This window comes from Rhinolophus ferrumequinum, chromosome 8, assembly GCF_004115265.2.
Source record: "Rhinolophus ferrumequinum isolate MPI-CBG mRhiFer1 chromosome 8, mRhiFer1_v1.p, whole genome shotgun sequence".
In the NCBI taxonomy this organism is placed as follows: Eukaryota; Metazoa; Chordata; class Mammalia; order Chiroptera; family Rhinolophidae; genus Rhinolophus; species Rhinolophus ferrumequinum.
Window position 1 is genome coordinate 113835 of NC_046291.1, and position 17990 is coordinate 131824.

At 53.1% G+C, this 17990-nt stretch overlaps 1 protein-coding gene across 1 annotated transcript; it reads right to left on the bottom strand.

Moving 5' to 3' along the window:
* Window positions 1-313: 313 nt before the first annotated feature.
* Window positions 314-17128, bottom strand: ING5 (inhibitor of growth family member 5). The gene is made up of 8 exons (XM_033112665.1): window positions 16915-17128; window positions 14550-14621; window positions 12726-12892; window positions 11522-11633; window positions 11263-11356; window positions 5780-5915; window positions 5523-5584; window positions 314-3756 (listed from the first exon to the last, which is right to left on the bottom strand). Exons 1-8 carry the CDS (start codon window positions 16949-16951, stop codon window positions 3714-3716), a joined length of 723 nt encoding a protein of 240 aa, XP_032968556.1. The 5' UTR covers window positions 16952-17128; the 3' UTR covers window positions 314-3713.
* Window positions 17129-17990: the final 862 nt, after the last annotated feature.

Below are 17990 nucleotides of genomic sequence, written 5' to 3' on the forward strand. Positions count from 1 at the left end.
GGTCTTGACAGCCATGCCGGTCTTGGAAGGCACTTGAGGCCTCCATAAAGCGACCCCAGCGCTCTCATCTATGTACGTCTTTCTTGTGAGCTTGGGAACCAACTTCTGACACTACGACACAGCTGAGGACCACAGCTGGCCACTGAGCAAGGTGAGGCCCAGGGCCCCAGGCAGACCCACGGCTTCCTGCAGCTCACCGCACATCCTCTTCACAATTCACCCCAGGATACGCTGACCACCGCTGGCTGCAACGCTGGAGTTTTCGCATCCCCCAAACGATGCATTCTCTAACATTTGTTCCAAAAAATACTTTATTTATTAAACAATATATCCATAATCTATAACATGATCCAAAAATACAGATATACATCTTTACATTATTTAATAAAAAGATTTACAATATTATCTTTACTTTACAAAGGGAACATAGATAATTCCTTGAAAATAAAATGTAACATTCATGTTAAAGCTGCATCATCTTTTTGGATGAAATGTGGTAAGGGTGACCACCACAAAATACATACGTAGGAAGAAACTTCATAGGACTGTCTCCTGAATGAGGACATTTTTCTTGGACTTCCCATTTTAAAATTCCTCTCAGGACAGGAATTGCTATTCACTAAAAATTGAGGAAACCTTAGCTCTGCAATGACCAGAGATGTCCAGCGATGGGGCAGGCCTTGGCTGTGGCACGTGGGGAAGCTGCTCTGTGGACGTTATTGCTTGAAGCAGCCTCTGCCAAGGGACAGGGCAGGAGGCCCAGTGCAGTGTAGCCGTCTGCAACGGCTCTGACACACAGCTGGACTTGTCCCCATGCTTCCTAGAACACCCCACTGTTACAGGTGCACACGGCTATGTTGGGCGTTTGCTGCCCGGGGCAGACCAGAAGCCACTGGCTCTCCTGGCCCTGGCCTGTATCAGTCTCACATCCACCTGCCCGGGGACCCCAGCCTGCACAGTGGGGACAGTCACCTGCCCGGGGACCCCAGCCTGCACAGTGGGGATGGTCACCTGCCCGGGGACCCCAGCCTGCATTGTCGGGGCAGTCACTCAGGCCTCTGCCCAGCCAACAGCTCCACTAGCACAGCCACAGATGCAGGAGGCTCAGCTAACGAACTGTTTCTATTAGTGCAGCATATGTCCTCCAGGTGGAGAACTGGAGGCTGATGACATACACTCAGGACAAGGAAAATGGTTCTGCTTGTCCTTGGAACATGACACTTCTTCTCTTACAAGTAAAGCCCACAGACGCAGAGGGCCGGCAGCCTGGGCTCAGACGATTGCCAGGGGAACCGCTGGGCCGACACTGACCCCCTCAACCCCCAGGATTGAGGGGTTCCCCCCCAGGATGAGGCTGGGTCCACAACCGCCCCAGGATCAGGTGTGAGGCCTGGCAGACGGGGGTCTGGCCTGAATCACACCCCCTGGACAGGGCGGCCAGACCATGTGGAACAACGCTTGGGTGGTGCAAGCAGTATGGGCTGAAGCCAGGCCAGGTGGCACATTTTCTCCCTGCCAGACAACCCTCAAGTCGTCCTGACTCCTAGAGGGTATTAATGGTCGGGAAGGTGTGCGATCATCATGCAAACATCGTCCGAGGGGAACTTCGATTCTGCTCATGGTTTCTGTCTCCTTCAGAGCTGCACGCGTGTGATTTTGGTGATACCATTCTAACTGCCAAAAGTACACACTATTAACAGACAAGCACAGAAACTTAAAAAAGGTCGACACATGGGATGTTACAGTGGCAAGCAGGATGACATCGAACTTTAAACAAAAGCCTAAGACACATAAGTCGGCCATCTTTCCTGAGAAATGAACGAGGCCTCAGGTGACCAGGGGACGACGATCAGCTAACCGTCCACCAACCCACATCTATAAACACCACTGTTTTTCCATGGAGACCATGGGTGTGACGTTTTCACAGATGAAGTGCAAACATTAAATCAGTTTCTACAGAATCATCACAAACTTACTATACTTACCTATCCTCTCCATAAAAACTGGTTAAAGAGGGAAGAAAACATTTTTCCACAATTAATTCCCCACAATCTCTTTACACCTGTGTTAACATAAACTAAGTTACTAAATACCAGCAGCGTGCCTTGTTTCCGGCGTGGCTGAGACCGGGTGTGCTGGCGGGTGCTCGTTCTGAGGCCGCCCCCATCCCTCCTTCCTGAGCAGCAAGAAGGCAGCGGTTATGAAAACGCTCGTCAGGCCTGGGGACCCACCGGGGACAGGCCATAGCGACTGCTGAGCCCCTACCCTAACCATCCAGCCCAAGACTGGAAGGGTCCCACATGCTGAACTAAGCCCCCCGCAGTTATCTGGGAACAAGTTCCACTCCCTGGGCTCACTCCAGAAAGGACAGCAGTCCAGACACGTCCACTGCGGACTAAGACCTGCTGAGAACCACAGACACATGTTCCAGCTGGACCCTGGCTGCCCTCTGACATCCCGCTGTCATTGCCGAACATTAACTCATTTGCGGGGCAGTGTGTCCCAGATACAGCTTCACGAGCTCCTCTCTGCCTTATTTCCTCTCCTGGGTGAAAGATGAGGAAGTAGGAGGGAAGGATATAGTAAACGAGCCCATCAGAAGGAAGCAGGTGGCTCATTCCTCACAAAGAGAACGCGATTCTTCTGGGCGTTTCACATCTCGATTCCACGCTGCACCAGGACATGAGGACAGACAGTTCCCGTCTTTCTTCAGGAATCCTGACTTCTCCAAATCATGGGGCTTCGCAGAGTCCAGGGGCGCTCCTGACAGTCACGTCAGAGGTACCATCACAAGTGAATCCTAACACCCCAAATGTATGTAATGTCCCCCAACTATTATCAAAAAGACAGCTCAGAATCAGCTTGGTGAATGCTGATTAGACAGGAGGTACACTCTGGTTCCTCAACTTCATTGCAGAACTGCGACTGCGGCACAAGAAACACACAAATCACGTCACATCACTGCTGCCCGCCCAGTGTAAGCTGCTGACCCAGTGCAAACACAAACAGCTTTAAGATTGTCTCTGAGCAGCCTGGACCCACTATCTTCATGCTATTACAACCACTTCATCTTCACAGTAAAAGTGTCTGGAATCCCAGAGAGACAGAGCCATCAGCCCATCTGTCACGCCGGCTCTTATTGGAGCTGGTCATGTTACCAACGGCCGTCTGCCACTCCAGAGTGTTCACCTAGGAGGCAAAACCCTCAGGGAGGGAAACAGTCCAGACGGCAAAGGCAGTCACTGCGAGGCAGAGCTGAGGTTGGAGGGTGCCCACCGGCACCGCCTCTCGGTGAGGACAGACGTGCTTACAGTGGTGCTGGGCTCTCAGGGAGCAGCCCAGGGAATACAGACCACGCGAGGCTCACACCTCTAGCTGCAAAGTGATGGCAGTATATGCACCCAGCACTCCCCACGCACATACCCATGGAGTCCCTCGAACTCCTCGTGGCACTGCTGTGCTCAGTGCAGGGGTCTGTACGAAAAGTCACAACAATAAAGTCACTGTGGCAAGTCCCAATGAGATTGCTCCTCTGTGCAAACAGGGCTCAGGTGGGTTCTTGTTTGTTTTAGGAAGTATCCAGAATTACAACTGGCCATCGAGTTATTAAATGTCATTCGAAACAAGGTAGTTTTAAAATGAAGATAAAATATTGCAACGTGAATGAAGGAGTGTGTTAACTTGCTCTTCTGGCCCAGGCGTCGACCTCTTCCTTACTTCTTCTTCCTCCTTTCCTGAACGCATCGGGGACAGAACCTGTGACAAGAAAGGCACAGCAATCGGCCCTTTGTACCACTCCTGCCAGCACTCGGGAGGCCCAGAGCCCATGTCCCCAGGTCTCCCAGAACAGCTGGACACTGGTGAGACAGCACCAGAAAAGACGCACAAACACACAGCATGCTGCTCTCCTATTGGGAAAAGCTCCTGAACACACTGCACGTCTAGCTCATCTGCTTTGAAGTTGAGAAATACAAATCAATCAGCGCAACTACTTTCCTCCTGATCAAGGTAAGAGCTCTTCCCTGTGCCATAACAGGGTCAGCAGTGATCAAACTGGAGACAGCCCCACGGTGCAGGCTGGGGAGGGCGTGCATGCTGCACCAGGCAGCCCCACAGACTCCAGGCCCGCTCTGCAGGTCTGACTGGCCAGGAAGCTGCACGCTAACATGTGCTCCCTGGTGGCCCCAGAGCCTTCGATCAAGGGTTCTCTCAGGCACTCCTGGCCCATGGCAGCCAGTGACAAGGGGACATGCCATGCTGCTTTCCCCTTCAGCCCTCCTGAGCTCCCTAGAAGGAGGCAGCTGATGCGGGAGTGACTGAGCTCGTCCCTGCCCCCTGCCTATCCCAGCCGAACCCCAGAGAAAAGCAACACTCTCCCAGCATCACACTCCCGCACGGCGAGAACATGGCAGTGAGCTTCCATCTCAGGGACAGGGAAGAAGCCTGTGCACTCGCTGATCTCTAAAAAGACCACAAAGAAACCAGGAGTAACACAGCCAGGAGGGGGCCCCAGCCTGCCTCCCCGGCTCCATCTAACCTGCCTGTTCCGCCGCATGGCGGCTGGGCTGACACAGCCCCACCTCTCCTCCGAGGCAAAGTTATTTTCCAATGCCCGCTAGGCTCCACCAGCCGAAGTCCCGCAAACAACCCACAGCCAGCATGTCCAAAATCAAACTCAAATCAAACCTCTCTGCCTCGTGTCCATCCCGCCGACGCAGGAGCCCTCCATCACTGATGGAGCAGGCCGCCCAGCTCCGCAGCTCTGCTCACGGCCAGGGCCCCGCTCACGGCCCCATCATGGTCCCGTCACCCGTGCCACTGAGCACTGTCGGGGCCTGCTGTGTCACTCACTTCTTAGATGCCCCGCACGTCCCGGTGCAAGACATGGGGGCGCCCGCCCTGCTGCTGTCCGCTGAGGACCAGGCTAACGCAGACTGCCCTTTGGGTGTCTGATCCCTGTCCGCACACAGGCAGAGGCATCCCACACACACAGACAAGGATGGCAACACATCTAGTTTTTCAGTTTAGAACATATATCCATTTTTAACACAAGTAAACAAACCAGGTTTTTATTTCAGTGAAATTGTAGCAACAACTGAATCCAAGATGCAGAACAGGAGGCGCTGGCGCCTGAGCGACAGTGTGCCCGCCTCAGTCCCACCTTCATGCTGTGCTGCTAAGCGCCCCTGGAAGCTTCCCCAGGGGAAAAGAACCCCCCATGTCTCATTTGTACATAGGGTTATCTGGACCTCATTCAAAAGCCCAGAAAGGCCCTTCTTCACAACAACAGAAACGTAAGTATTATGCAAATATAATAAGACACACACCCCAGTGAGGTGGGCAGCAGAAGTCCCTCTGCCCGGTAGGCCTGGGGACCCAGGACCAATGTGTGACAATGGCCTGGTCCCCACAGCCACACCAAGAGTGCCGGGGGTCGTAGCCGCCCACCAGTTCTTGAGGGAAGCCAACGCAGGCAGGATGCCCGGTGGGCAGGAGGAGACAGAACCACGCCCCGTACTAACCATTTTCCTTTGGGTTTCGTGGTCAGGTCCACACAGGCGAAGTGAAACCACTCGATGGGACACTGCAAAACAGAGGGGACAGCCGGCAGTCAGCGCTCTGCGGTTCTGTGTGCTAGACCCAGAAACAGACAACCACCCACCCCCCACCTGGCACAAGACCCCGCCCGAGGGCCCACAGTGGACGCCAGTGTCCAGGACCCCCTTCTCAACACCCCGTGTTCTGCGGCAGCACCCGCCTCGCCGTGCCCGACACTCACGTCCGGATTGTCACAGCCTATCATCTCCCCATAGGACACCTGGTGGCACAGGCAGTAGGTGGGCTCGTTCGGGTCCACGGGCATGTCCAGCACGTCAGAGGGATGCACAGACAGGATGGTGTCGTTGAACTCAGACCTGGGGGGAGATGGCCGCAGTGAGCAGATGGGTGGGGACGCGCCACCTCCCACAGTGCCAGATAAGGGCAGAGAGGCAGCGACGCCGACAGGCTGCAAAGGGAAAACCACTCACCTCACAGCATGGAGTCCAGGCCCACTCTGGGGACATGCATCCATCCCGTCTTGGTCCCTTCACCTGGACAGGACCTGCTCCCAGGGCTCCCTCCCCCAGCCCCAGGTTGACCCCCCTTGGCCTCCTGGGGGCCCTCTCCCCCTCTGGAACATATCACCACCAGCGACGCCCGAGAACCTTGGCTGGATCCCACCCAAGACGGGTCCAGGTGTCTGACTGGCCCTGCCTTCACCAGCTCTCTCCTGGTCCCTCCCATGAGAAAGGCTGGCATGTTCCCACCACACATCCGCACGGGCACCTTCATTCAGCCCAAAACCCACAGAACCCAGCAGCTCCCCTCACGTTCCCGAGCCCACCACTGCCCACCCATCACCGGGGACACTTCTGACTGCAACCACCCCCCCTGCCACCCCAATGAAGCAAGTCTGTCGCCATGCACCTCTCAGCTCCCCTTGGGGTCTCTAACCAGTGGCGAAGCCAGGATCCCACCGTGCCTACATGCCCCTCCGGGCTGCAAACAGGAGGGACAGTGGCAATGGACCTCCACCTGTTAAAGGGAAGAGACTGGGGCATCGACTTTTTATGTGTTTCAGTAGTTTTCAAATAAAGCTGCAAGCCACCATAGACAGTACAGTGCTATCAGTACAGAGAGGAAATCTTCTGACCATCCCCCCAAATCAAGAACACACGTGGTAAAGGGAAAGTGAGCCACCATGGCAGGCAGGACAACTCAAACATCATGACAAGAGTAACATGAGGAGAGTCTGCTTCCCAAGGGAATTGCCCCCCCCCCCCCGCTCCTTTCCCATCGACCTATTGAGAAAGGTCGTGCAGGTTTGTGGTCATGTCCCAGGCCTCATACTGCCCCGTGGCTGCCACACGGTCCCAGCAAACATGTTGCCCTCCATTCGTGCCCCCTCCACCCCCCCCCATCCCCGGCATGCGTGCTGCCTATGAGGGCTCCAGGCCAACCTGAGTCTCTTCCCTCTGCTCTGTCTCAGGACAGACAGGGCTTTTCTCTCTTTTCTATATCTGAAAACTGTTACTGTCACAAGTGCCCTATCCATGTGACACTGCTCCAGGCAACACTCACAGTCATCCTCAGGCTGGGGCACTGGTTCCTTGCCACCGCTGAAACCTAGATTTGTCACCGTGGCCGAGACTGTCTCACCCACCTGCTGGCTCTGTCCTGCCTCCCAGGTGCTCATGCTGGGTGATCAGGCAAATCCTCTAACAGTCATACTGTACACAGAACGCTGTACTGCTCTCCACTCTTCACCACTGACTTCATTTCAGCTGCCAACTGACTCATGCCTGTCACTCTGGGTTCAAGGGTAGCAGCAGGAGAGGCTGCAGGAGCCGAGGGACCACCTGGCAAGGACACCACTCAGTCAGCAAGGAAGCCTGGGGATCGTTCCTGCATCACCTACTCTCCAGTCTCACCTAAGGGGGCTCCAGGTGGTGTCCCTCCAGGGGTGGTGGGTGCTGCTGCTACCTCCAGAGGGAAGCACCAGGAGGTCACGGGCAGGCCGAGCTCACGAGGGCCTTTCCTGCTTGCCGAGCTTGTCCCTCGGGCAGGCCAGGGTGACCCTACCATCGGCACTGCTTGTTGCGGCCCTACTGGGCTAATTTCAATGGACATGGCAGACATCCCTCACCAGGCAGTACCAGGAGACCCCTCCCAAACACGTCAGGTAGCTTTGGGATGCAGGGGCTACAAGAGGAAGTGTCCCGTGTCCACATGCAGGTCCTGCCTTGACAGAGAGCCGCACTGCCAGGCAAGTTCCTCAGGCTGCGAGCGTGTGTCCAGGCAGCCTCAGCCTGGGGCTCCACAGACAGAAAAGGAGGACATCTGTAACATGCCACACGAGGAAAGCCCCTGCCGGCCCAGGCACGCCCTTCAGAGTCTCCCACCAGGGAAGACAGAACCTATAACACACCACACACTGTGAAGCCACTGTGCCCACGGGACACAGGAGTGTGCGAGAGCTCCAGACCCAGGGACAGAGTGGGCTCCCCACGCACATCTCAGGACTGCATCCTTGGAGCCGTGCTACCCGGTATCCCACAGGATCCAGGGTGAGCCCATCGGCTGTCACTCAAGTCACCCATCTGACCCCATATTGCCCTTGCGTTCCCGAGCCGCCGAGGTTGGGTCGCGGGACAGTCTCAGGGCAGACCTCAGCATCTCACGTACCCCTCGCTTCAGCCCATCTCTGGCTGTTCGACATCTGCAAAATGGCAGTAACAGCACCACGACTCAGGGTGTCCGTGGACAGGAAATGGATTCACGCCAATATGCCAGGTGCAGCCCAACCCACTGACCATAACACAAACGTCTCCCCCTATCATTGGCACTGGGGCAGCCACCGTCCCTCAGCGCTGTTAGACAGCAGTCACCAACATGCACACTGGCACGGCTGTCAGAAATAGCTGCATGCCCCAGCCATGTCAAGCGTGCCAGCGGTGACGGCTGTGACACATGTGATATGGGTCACCACTGAGATCTGAGGCACAGCCAGGCACACGTCCCGTCTTGTCCCCTCTGGGAGTGACCTCGGGTGAGGAACAGACAAATGAGAATGGCTGCTCCTCCCCAGACAAGGCCCAGGCTGCCTTCAGGTCCTGGGAAGGACGACTGGGAACACAGCCGCCACCACGAGTTCAAAAAACAAAGCCAACAAATTGCTAAAACCACATTTTAAAGACAGTGGAAAATTGAGGAGTGATGGGCTAGGAGCCCTAGGGTGGAGAGGGACAGCTGCGAGGGAGCTAGCAGGCCGTGCGTCTCCTGGGCTTAGCCGACGGCACCGACACGTCAGGACCCTGCACGCATGGTGGCTGGGACCCCACAGTCCATTTACTGAACCCAGGGACCACGCAGAGGCTGCAGGGTGATGGAAAGGCAGAGTGAGATCCCTGTCATGTCCTCGTGGAAGGGGCCTACCTCCGACTTGGCCAGCCCGCACTCCCAGACCTCCGCAGATTGTGGAAGCAGTATGGACAGGAGGCGAGAAAGAAAGTAAACATGGCCAAAGCAATGACTGCCCTCCAGGCATAAACGGTTTGAACATAAAAGGAAAAAGAGACACCATGCAAAAACTCACCATCTGGACAGCTGGACGGGCTATAGTAATATCAGACAAAGTAGACTTCAAAACAAAGAATATTAGAAGGAATAATGAAATAAATAAATTTCATAATGATGAAGGAGTCAATTATTTTTTTAAAAATTAAATGTATATGGAGAACCAAATAACAAAGCTTCAAGATAGATGAAGCAAAAGCAAACTGAACAGAAAGGAGAATAGACAAATCCATAACTAGAATTGGAAATTTCAACAATCCTCTTTCAAAAATTTATAGAACTAAACAGAGTATCAGCTAAGGACACAGAAGACTGGGATGACACTACCAACCGAGCTGTCAAGCTGACATTTAAAAGCACACTCCACCCAACAACAGAAAACAACATACATTCTTTTCAAGTGCATATGAACACTCAGCAAAACAGACCATAAACCATAACACAACTCAAACTCAGTCGATCGCAGAGGATTTCAACTATAGAACGTTCTCTGATCACTGCGAAATTAAAATGGAAATTGAAATCAGAAAATTACATGGAAAAATCCGAATTACCTGGAAACTGAGAAACATACTTCTACATAAGCTGCGGGCTAATGAAAAACCACAAAGGGAATTTTAAAATATTCTGAATGGAATAAAAATAAAAATACAACTTATCTAAATTTGTGGGATGCAGTAAAACAGAAATTAGAAGGAAATTTATAGCTTTAAATATTTAGAAAGAAAAAACGTGTGAAAATCAATGATCTAAGCTACTTTTACCTAAAAAGCTAGAGGGGGAAAAAGCAAAGTAAATTCAAGTTAAATAATAAGAAGGAAATAATAAAAACAAGAGCAGAAGTAAAGCAATAGAAAACAGAGTGGAAAAAAAAAAAATCAATGAAACCAAAAGTTAGTTCTCTGAAAAGATCAACACAAAATGAAAGAAGACATAAATTACCAGGCCCGAAAGAGCGGTCATCTGTACAGACCCTACAACATCAGAAGGATAATGTAATATTATAAACAACTTGATGTCAATAAATCAGACAACTTATAAGAAAGAACAAATACTTGAAAGACACAGATTACCAAAACTGACTCAAGAAGAAATAGAAAGCAGGAATAGTTCCATAACTGTAAAGAAATTAAATTAAAGAGCATCAAACCATGAGGACATCTGCAAAAGAGGACATCTTAGTGTATGCCAATTATTCTTTAATAAAATAAATCTCAAATCTCAAAGGTCCAGGAATGCACGCGTGGGAGACAGAACCAGGAAGAAAGAATGGGAACACACACTGGATAACTGTGAACGGTGCCTACTTGGGGCAGGGGCAGGTCATGGTTTCAACGGGTACATGAAAGGATCCGGGCAGCAATCAGACTGACCAGGCCATGCCTCTCACAGCCCTTCATTAAACTGCCCACCTGTTCTGTGCGCTGGTCTGTGTCTGGGTGCTGTTTCACAATGCAAAAGCTGCCATGTGGGTGTTTTAAAAGATGAAAGTTTAAACACCGGGTTTTATAACCAAAACCTTTCCCTTTTTGTCAAGAACTAACTTTTCTGACCTCTCCCCATAACTGTCAGAATCATCTACACAGAAGTCACCTGGCATTCTACTGTTTTCTCTTCAGTCTAAATACCACTTCTGGGAAACAACACTACAGTACCTGGGAGGGGGGAGTAGGTAGGACAAGGCTTTAAATGAAACATTCTCAAGTTTAAGTTAAATGACATGTGTATTTAATAAACATAATCACACAATTTAATATGTACAAAAAATATATTTATATACGAAACGATCAACAGATATATATTCAGCTACTAAAGAGTGGCTTAGCATGAACTGTCACACACTGTTGTGTCACTCGAGAGGCAGGACACACAGGGGCTCAGAGAACGAGTTGTGGGGCAAACCCGCCGCTCCCGCACACTGGCTGTCAAGCTCGGGCAGATGCCCTCCCTGGGAGCCACTGGTGACGACGCTGCTCACGGCGGCTGCCGTGAGGACTGACGGACCAACACCCGTAAAGCCCGCAGAACTACAGCTACCCCGGCAGGTGGTGAGCACTTCCTCAGGGGTGGCTGTCACTGGTGATCTAGACCCTGACAAACACTAATGGCGTCTGGGGGAAAGAGAAAAGAAAAACAGCCTCTCACCCTCCTTTGTGCTTCTTCTTCTTTGGAGTGTCTTCTTCTGAGGCCCTGCGGCCTCGGCCCCGGGAGCCTTTCTTTTCCTTCTGACCTCGACTTTCTGGAAGACAAGAAAGACCCCAATTATTTTCACAGAATTCACTAAAGCAGGACTAGACTTACTCAAATATGGTATTTACCGTACTGTTCCTAATACATTTATCAGACAAAATTCTTCGAAACTCTCAAGTTAAAAGTAACAAAGTAAGAAAAAATTAAGACTTGCTTTTTAACCCTCTTCCTCCAGAGCTTTCAAAGTCACTGCCCTCCATCTTGTCCTTGAGGTCTGCCTCGAAGCGCGCCAGGTCTGCGTCGAGCCTTCGAATGTGCTTGTCCACCTGCACACAAGGATGCTCCAAGTCTTACTTAAAAACGAAAGCAAAGACCTCAGGAGTCACAAACACACTGCAGGCCAACCGACAAGCACTCTACTGCCCTTTAACTGAGTCTTCCACTAAAAAAAGCTCTGCTAAGATGAGGCCATGATTTCAAAACGTAGGCAAGGGTCTTCTCTGATACCCCAACAGAATAAACCCTACTCAGGAAGAACCATGGAGGTAGCAGTGAGACACAGACTAGTGAGGGGCAATGGAAGGGGGGAAGGGCATTTCATGTAGAGTCCTAATTTAAAAAGCTGATGAACGGATGGGTTCTTAACCAGAAAAACCCCAAAAAAGGAAAACAGACAATTACTCTAGTGCTTTAGGCACAGGGTGAACTGGAAGAAAGAAAGAAAGCAATACGGTCAGCACAATGGGCCAGGGCAAGTGCGACTGCTCCTGGGGGAGGGACATCCACAAGGAAGCAGTACCACGCACTCCCTGAGCCGGGGGCTCCTGACAACCGACCCATCCCCAAGTCACAGCCACAAGGGAGGAGTAACAACACCCTTCTGTGACTGGAAATGAACTACAATCTTAAATTCATTATGCTTCAGAGATAAAATCTGACTTAACGACAACTGATTGGACCTAACTCTTTAGAAAACAGGCGGCTTACTCTAAAGATGCAGCACTTTGGGGTCTCCTTCTAGAGCATCCTTTCTCGAATACAACTTAATTCAGGTTTTGAAAATACCACTGTGGTTTTATTGGGGAGGTGGGGAAGGGCGTTTAGTCTGGTGACCGCCGCGAGGCCAGCAGAGCTTGGCCATACGACCTCACGTGCCCCGCGTGGGCTGAGTGAAGTTTACTTGAGAGGAAACAGGACATAAGCAATCCTAGGACTCTTCCTAAAGCTGACCGAAAGGGTTAAAACATAGATACAACGGATACAAATGGACGGTCTCCCCAGCCAAGTCCACAAGCCAACAAGCACAGGAAACAAGACATGGGAGTGGTCCCGGGTGAAGGACACCCCCGATTTGTGCTTTCTCTGGAAGCATCGCTCTGCCCAAGCCTGTGGGTGGCCTGCGCCGCCGTGCTGCTCACCATCTCGTAGGTCTGCATGGCCAGCTGCACCTTGTCGTCGCTGTACTCCTTGCACCTGCTGTAGGCGCCCTGGATGCGCTGCAGGTGTGCCACGCGCTGCTCCGGGGACAGTGTCTTCACCGTGGAAACGTACTCCGCAGCCAGCACGTCGATCTCTGCCTTCTTGTCTGGGACAGAAACGGTGAGGTTAGGCCCACCCCACGCATCACACATGCTCGCCAGCATGGTGACAAGCAAGGCCTCACAATACCAAGTTTCAGCAAAGAAGAGACCGTGCACACACGGAGCTGTGCACACACTGCGACCAGGACGACGTGCCCAGGGTGGTGCCAGCACATGACTGCTCTCCCACCGAATGCGCACCGAGCCCTTCCTGATTGTCGAGAGTCCCTGTTTAAAGAATAAAGTACGGGCAGAACAGACACAACGCTTAGCTCTTTGGTTTAGAGGTGGGGAAGCGACTATCGCAGGTGGAAAGTCAGGGAGGCAGCTGCCAAGGGTCACACAGGTTCCTAGATGCTAGAGGCAGAGATTTGCTAAGCAATCTCTAAATGTTCATGCTTATTTCGGATGTAAATGCTGTATTTCATAACAGAAGTCTCCGTGTTCGCTAGTAAGGGTGCTGCACCTTAAGTGAAAAACCAGCTGTTCCGACAAGGAAAACGGAATGAAAATTACCCACGCTCATCTCCACAAAATGTAACATCTCAGGGCTAAGGGCAGCCCAGAACTTCCAAGCAGGGAAAACATCACATACATAGAGGGGAGGGCTCCCAATGGCCTCTGATGTCTCAACAGCAACGGAAGCTAGGAGCCAACGCAGAATGCCTGTCAGGTGCTGGGGAATGGCTGTTGGCTGGCCAGACGGTTAATCAAACATGAGGCTAGAACACACACGTTTTCAGACATGCAAACCCATACAGCCTTTCTCAGGAGGCAACCAGAGATAAGAATCCTTCAGAACAAGAAAGAGGATGTTTAGGACCCAGGAAACAGGGTCTGGACAGAAAAGGAGCAAAGGAGAGGGTGTGAACACCCAGGGCCATGCCTGTGCAGGCCCGAAACCAGCAGCCCGGGTGGACCTGCAGAACAACAGGCTCCTGGGGAGGTCTCTGTGTAGAGTGACCACAGACCCGGCGGGGAACCTGGTGCAGCAGACGCACTGAAAACACGGATGTGTATGGAGTGAGAAAAACAAAGCCAACACATAAAGCAATTAGGAACTCCAAGAAAAAGTTACTCAAAAAAATCCCATAAGCTCAGCATGTGGTGTGGCTCGGCTGGCTATAAGCCACCTACCAGGTGGTGCCAATGGAGCTGCCACCACTGGTCCAACACAACTCAGATTCACTGGGAGACGGGAGAGGAGGCGAGCTGCATGAGCCGGGTGGGGGCAACTGCAGAGTAAGTCCATTTTCCATAACAACTGAACAAAGTCTAAAACTGAAGGTTAATAGAATAAGAAATAGCAGCAAAATGTGAGGCTTAGAAACAGGAACTTAAATATCAAGAAATCAAAAGCACTAATTTTTTAATACTATACACACATAGTTTGAAATTAGAAAATCTTTTAAAGGGAAAAAAGGTCACAGATATTTTGTGTGTAAGGAGGGGATGATACTTATAGAGATGTGATTTGAAGATGTGTAAGAATCCAACGAACAAAGTTTGATTTACAGTATCAGCACTCTCGCTAAGACACCGTCAAACACCCACAGCCTAGGGCGAGGCTGCGGCCCCTCTGCACCGGGTCCCCTGGTGGCCCAGTGCCACTCCAGTACCTGGTGCCACCTCTCCCTGGCTATACTGAAGGCAAAAACCCACCTTCTGTCCTCTGGTCCAGCTCTCGCATCAGCTGGAAGTTCCTCTGAAGTTCACAGGGAAGGTTCTCGATACCTGAAACACACAGACATGGAGTTCTCAGTAGCAGCACACAGATCTGCCCTCTTGACTTTATAGCTAAAGTTTGCAGATAATAAGCCCACTTTGTCTTCTGTTTCTGTTAGGGTTTGGGAGCACAAGGATTAAGAAATCTTTTACGTAGGGACAAGTGAGTACCAAACACTGGTAACAGGCCACTATACTTCAGAAGTTGTCAAAGCTGGAGAAGTTGGAGGTGAACTTAGAAACAAGCTATGAGCAGAGGCTGAGAAGGTGGCCGTGTGACCTTTTACCCCAAACCCCTCCCCACAGCCAGCCCGTCCCAAATCCTGGAGTCTTCCTTGGTTTTCCCCCACTTGACTCTGCAACCCAGTGCACTGCTAGCACAGACCAGTGCTGTTGGGCAGAACTTTACACAAGGATGGAAATGTGCTCTGAGCTGCCCAAAACATGGGCACTGGTCATACAGGGACACTGAATGCATGAAACAAGGCTAGTACCACTGAGGGACTGAATTTCTAATTTCGCTCAAGTTTAATTCATTTCAAGTTAAACAGGCCGTGCTGAACGGCACATGATGAGGACCTCGCCCCACGCTGCTTAGCCTGCACAGCCATCCTCCTAGTGCAGGCCAAGCTCCTCCCAGCCTGCACAGCCTCCACAAGCCCCTGACTGGGCTCCTGCATCAGGTCTCGGCCCCCTCCACACTGCCCACCGGCCAGTGGCCAGCGGTCATTTTAAAAGCTCAACATAATGTTTCAAAGCCACTGCTTAAAGCCCCAGCACTCCCCAGCTCACCCCGAGAGCCGCCCAAAGTCCCAGCCCTGCCCCCAGACTCCCCAGCCTCCTGCCCTGTCCTACCACTCAGGCCTCTGCAAGACTCTCAAGGTCTGCTGGGCTCCTTCACAACCCTTAATCTTGTGAGCTTTCTAAAGTACTTCTGCCCATTTGACAGGTGTCAGGAAAATGGGGATTGTGACTGTTTCCCTGGCACACAGCAGGTGCTCGAGGAGTGAGCAGGTACCTACGTGATGTGACTCAGGTTCCTCAGACCCTCCCACAGGGCCCACTGGGCAGGCAGCGGGACACAGAAAGGCAAGTGGCCGTGCTCCCTAGCTGGGTACCGGCCTCTTCGGTGACAATGCGGGAAGTCTAACCCTACAAGTGCTCAGGATGGGCAGGCAGAGCGCAACAAATGGACAGGACTGGGCGACCCCCTGAGGAAAGCTGACCCCCACTGTCTCCCCCAGAGCAGGGGCTCACTCCTCTCAGCGGCCTCGGGAGGGGCGCCCAGGCCCCAGTGACCATGACTATCCCCAGTGCAGCACAGCGATCCAGAGCCACCCAGTCCAACCCCACCCAACATCCCCCCAGGCCATGCCCCAGCAGGAACCAGACAGCCAGAGTCCACACGTGCATGCCCCCGACAAGCTACTCAGCCTCTGCGAAATGAGGGGCATAACCATCTGCTCAGGAGTGGTCAGCAGGGTCCATCCTGAGCTACAGGTAAACAGAAGGACGCCTGCGGGAGGAGCCTCAGAGACGTTGGCCATGAACACCTTAACGAGCCCCGTAAGTACCCCCGCGGAAAGGCAGGCACCCTGGGAGGCCCTGCACGCCAGCATCACCTCCCCATCTTGCAAATGCACAAGCTGAGGCTCAGAGCCAAGAAGCGAACCCGGGGACCCCAGGCACGGAGCCCCCGAAGAGTTCAAGGGGATTGGGATCACTTTCTTGGACCTGCGCAGTGGGGGCGGGACCGAGACCGAGACGGCAGAGGGGCGGGGCCGAGCCGAGGTGGATGGGGCCTAATCGGGGAGGGGTGGATGCGGAGAGGGTGGGAGCTATCGAAGGAGGGCGGGGCCTGGGAGAGACGGCGGGGCCAAACCGAGAGGCCCCGAACCAAAGAAGGTGGGGCCTCACAGGGGCGGGGCGTAGGCAGGAAAGAAGACGCCAGTCGGGGAGGGGCGGAGGCGGAAGGGCGGGGGCCGAGGAAACGGGCGGGGCCTGTTTAGAGGAGGGCGGGGCCTAGCCGAAGGGGCGGGGCAGCCCGCATTGGCCCCGCCCCGCCATGACGCATATAGAATTGGCGCGGCCGCGATGGCGGGACCCTGTGCTGCACACACCCTCCCCGCGCGCGCGCGTCCCTCCTTCGTACCCGCCCCGCCCCACGCGCGGCCCCGTCGCCCCCTGGAGTCCCGTAGTCTCCACGACCCCCGGGGTTCGCGCGCGAGTCCTGACGTGCGGCGGGGCACGGCAGGGAGGGCCCTACGCGGGCGGCGGCCCAGGGAGCGCGGGGGACGCTTACTGTCCAGGTAGTGCTCCAAGTACATGGCGGTCGCCATCTTCGTCCGCGGCCGCGCTCTGGGTCTGCGCGGGCGGGCGGCGCCGCGAGAGGCAAGGGGGCGGGGCCGGTACGTTCACTATTAATGAAGCTTGCGCGCTGATTGGCCGGCCGGCGGCGGCGGGTTGATGGCAGGGACCGCCCCCTGCTTTCCGGTCGGCGGGGTGCAAGCGGTGTCGCGCGGGTACGGGGCTGGGGTCCCGCCGGCGGGGCAACTGCAAGATCTGGGCGCTCTCCTGTCCCCGTGCCCCCGCCCACTCGGCCGACCGACTCTGACACGTGGCTCGGGGAGCCTACGCCCACTCCTGTATGGGGTTGGACGCAGAGTAGGTGCCTGCGAGGAGTGACAAACGTGTTCCAGTGGACGAGGGGGTCACCGAAGTGCACCGGATGCGCGCAAAAAAAACGGGGAGACGGGACACATGTTCGTGGGGGTTAAAGCGGTGTTTGGGCCGGCGCACACGTTTCTTCAGCGCTGGCTGCTCCCAGGGCTCCTCGGAGAAGGGGTTCTGCGGGACCTCCGCCCGCTCATTATGGACAGCTGGCCATTAGTCGGAAGGGGTCTGGGCCCGGAACCACACCCCCTACTTGGCCCCTGAGATTAAGGGAGTTGGTCCTACAAGTGGCGTACCCTGACAAATGAATGAGCAGTAGTTTCATTATTGAAAAATGCATTAAGATGTATCCCCCTTTACTGAAGTCTTCGCTAAACCCCAAATATTTAAAAATGGAAGCGTATTCGTGTTTTGGCCAATTGTATGTTCATCATAAAAATTCAAACTATACAAGAACATACAGTTCCCCCCCCTTGGGTGCAGGACTGTGATAATCTTGTTCACCTTTGAATCCAAGTGGTAGTTTGGGTACATTCTTTCTGGCTGCATTTAATGCTTGATTAGAAAACGTGCACACACACGTAATTTAAATACTGTCCACCTTTTTTATTCTTTTAAGTGGCGAGGTTTTTTAAATTAATAGACTTTATTTTTTAGAGCAGTTTTAGGTTTACAGAAAAATTGAGATGCTATAGTTCCTATATA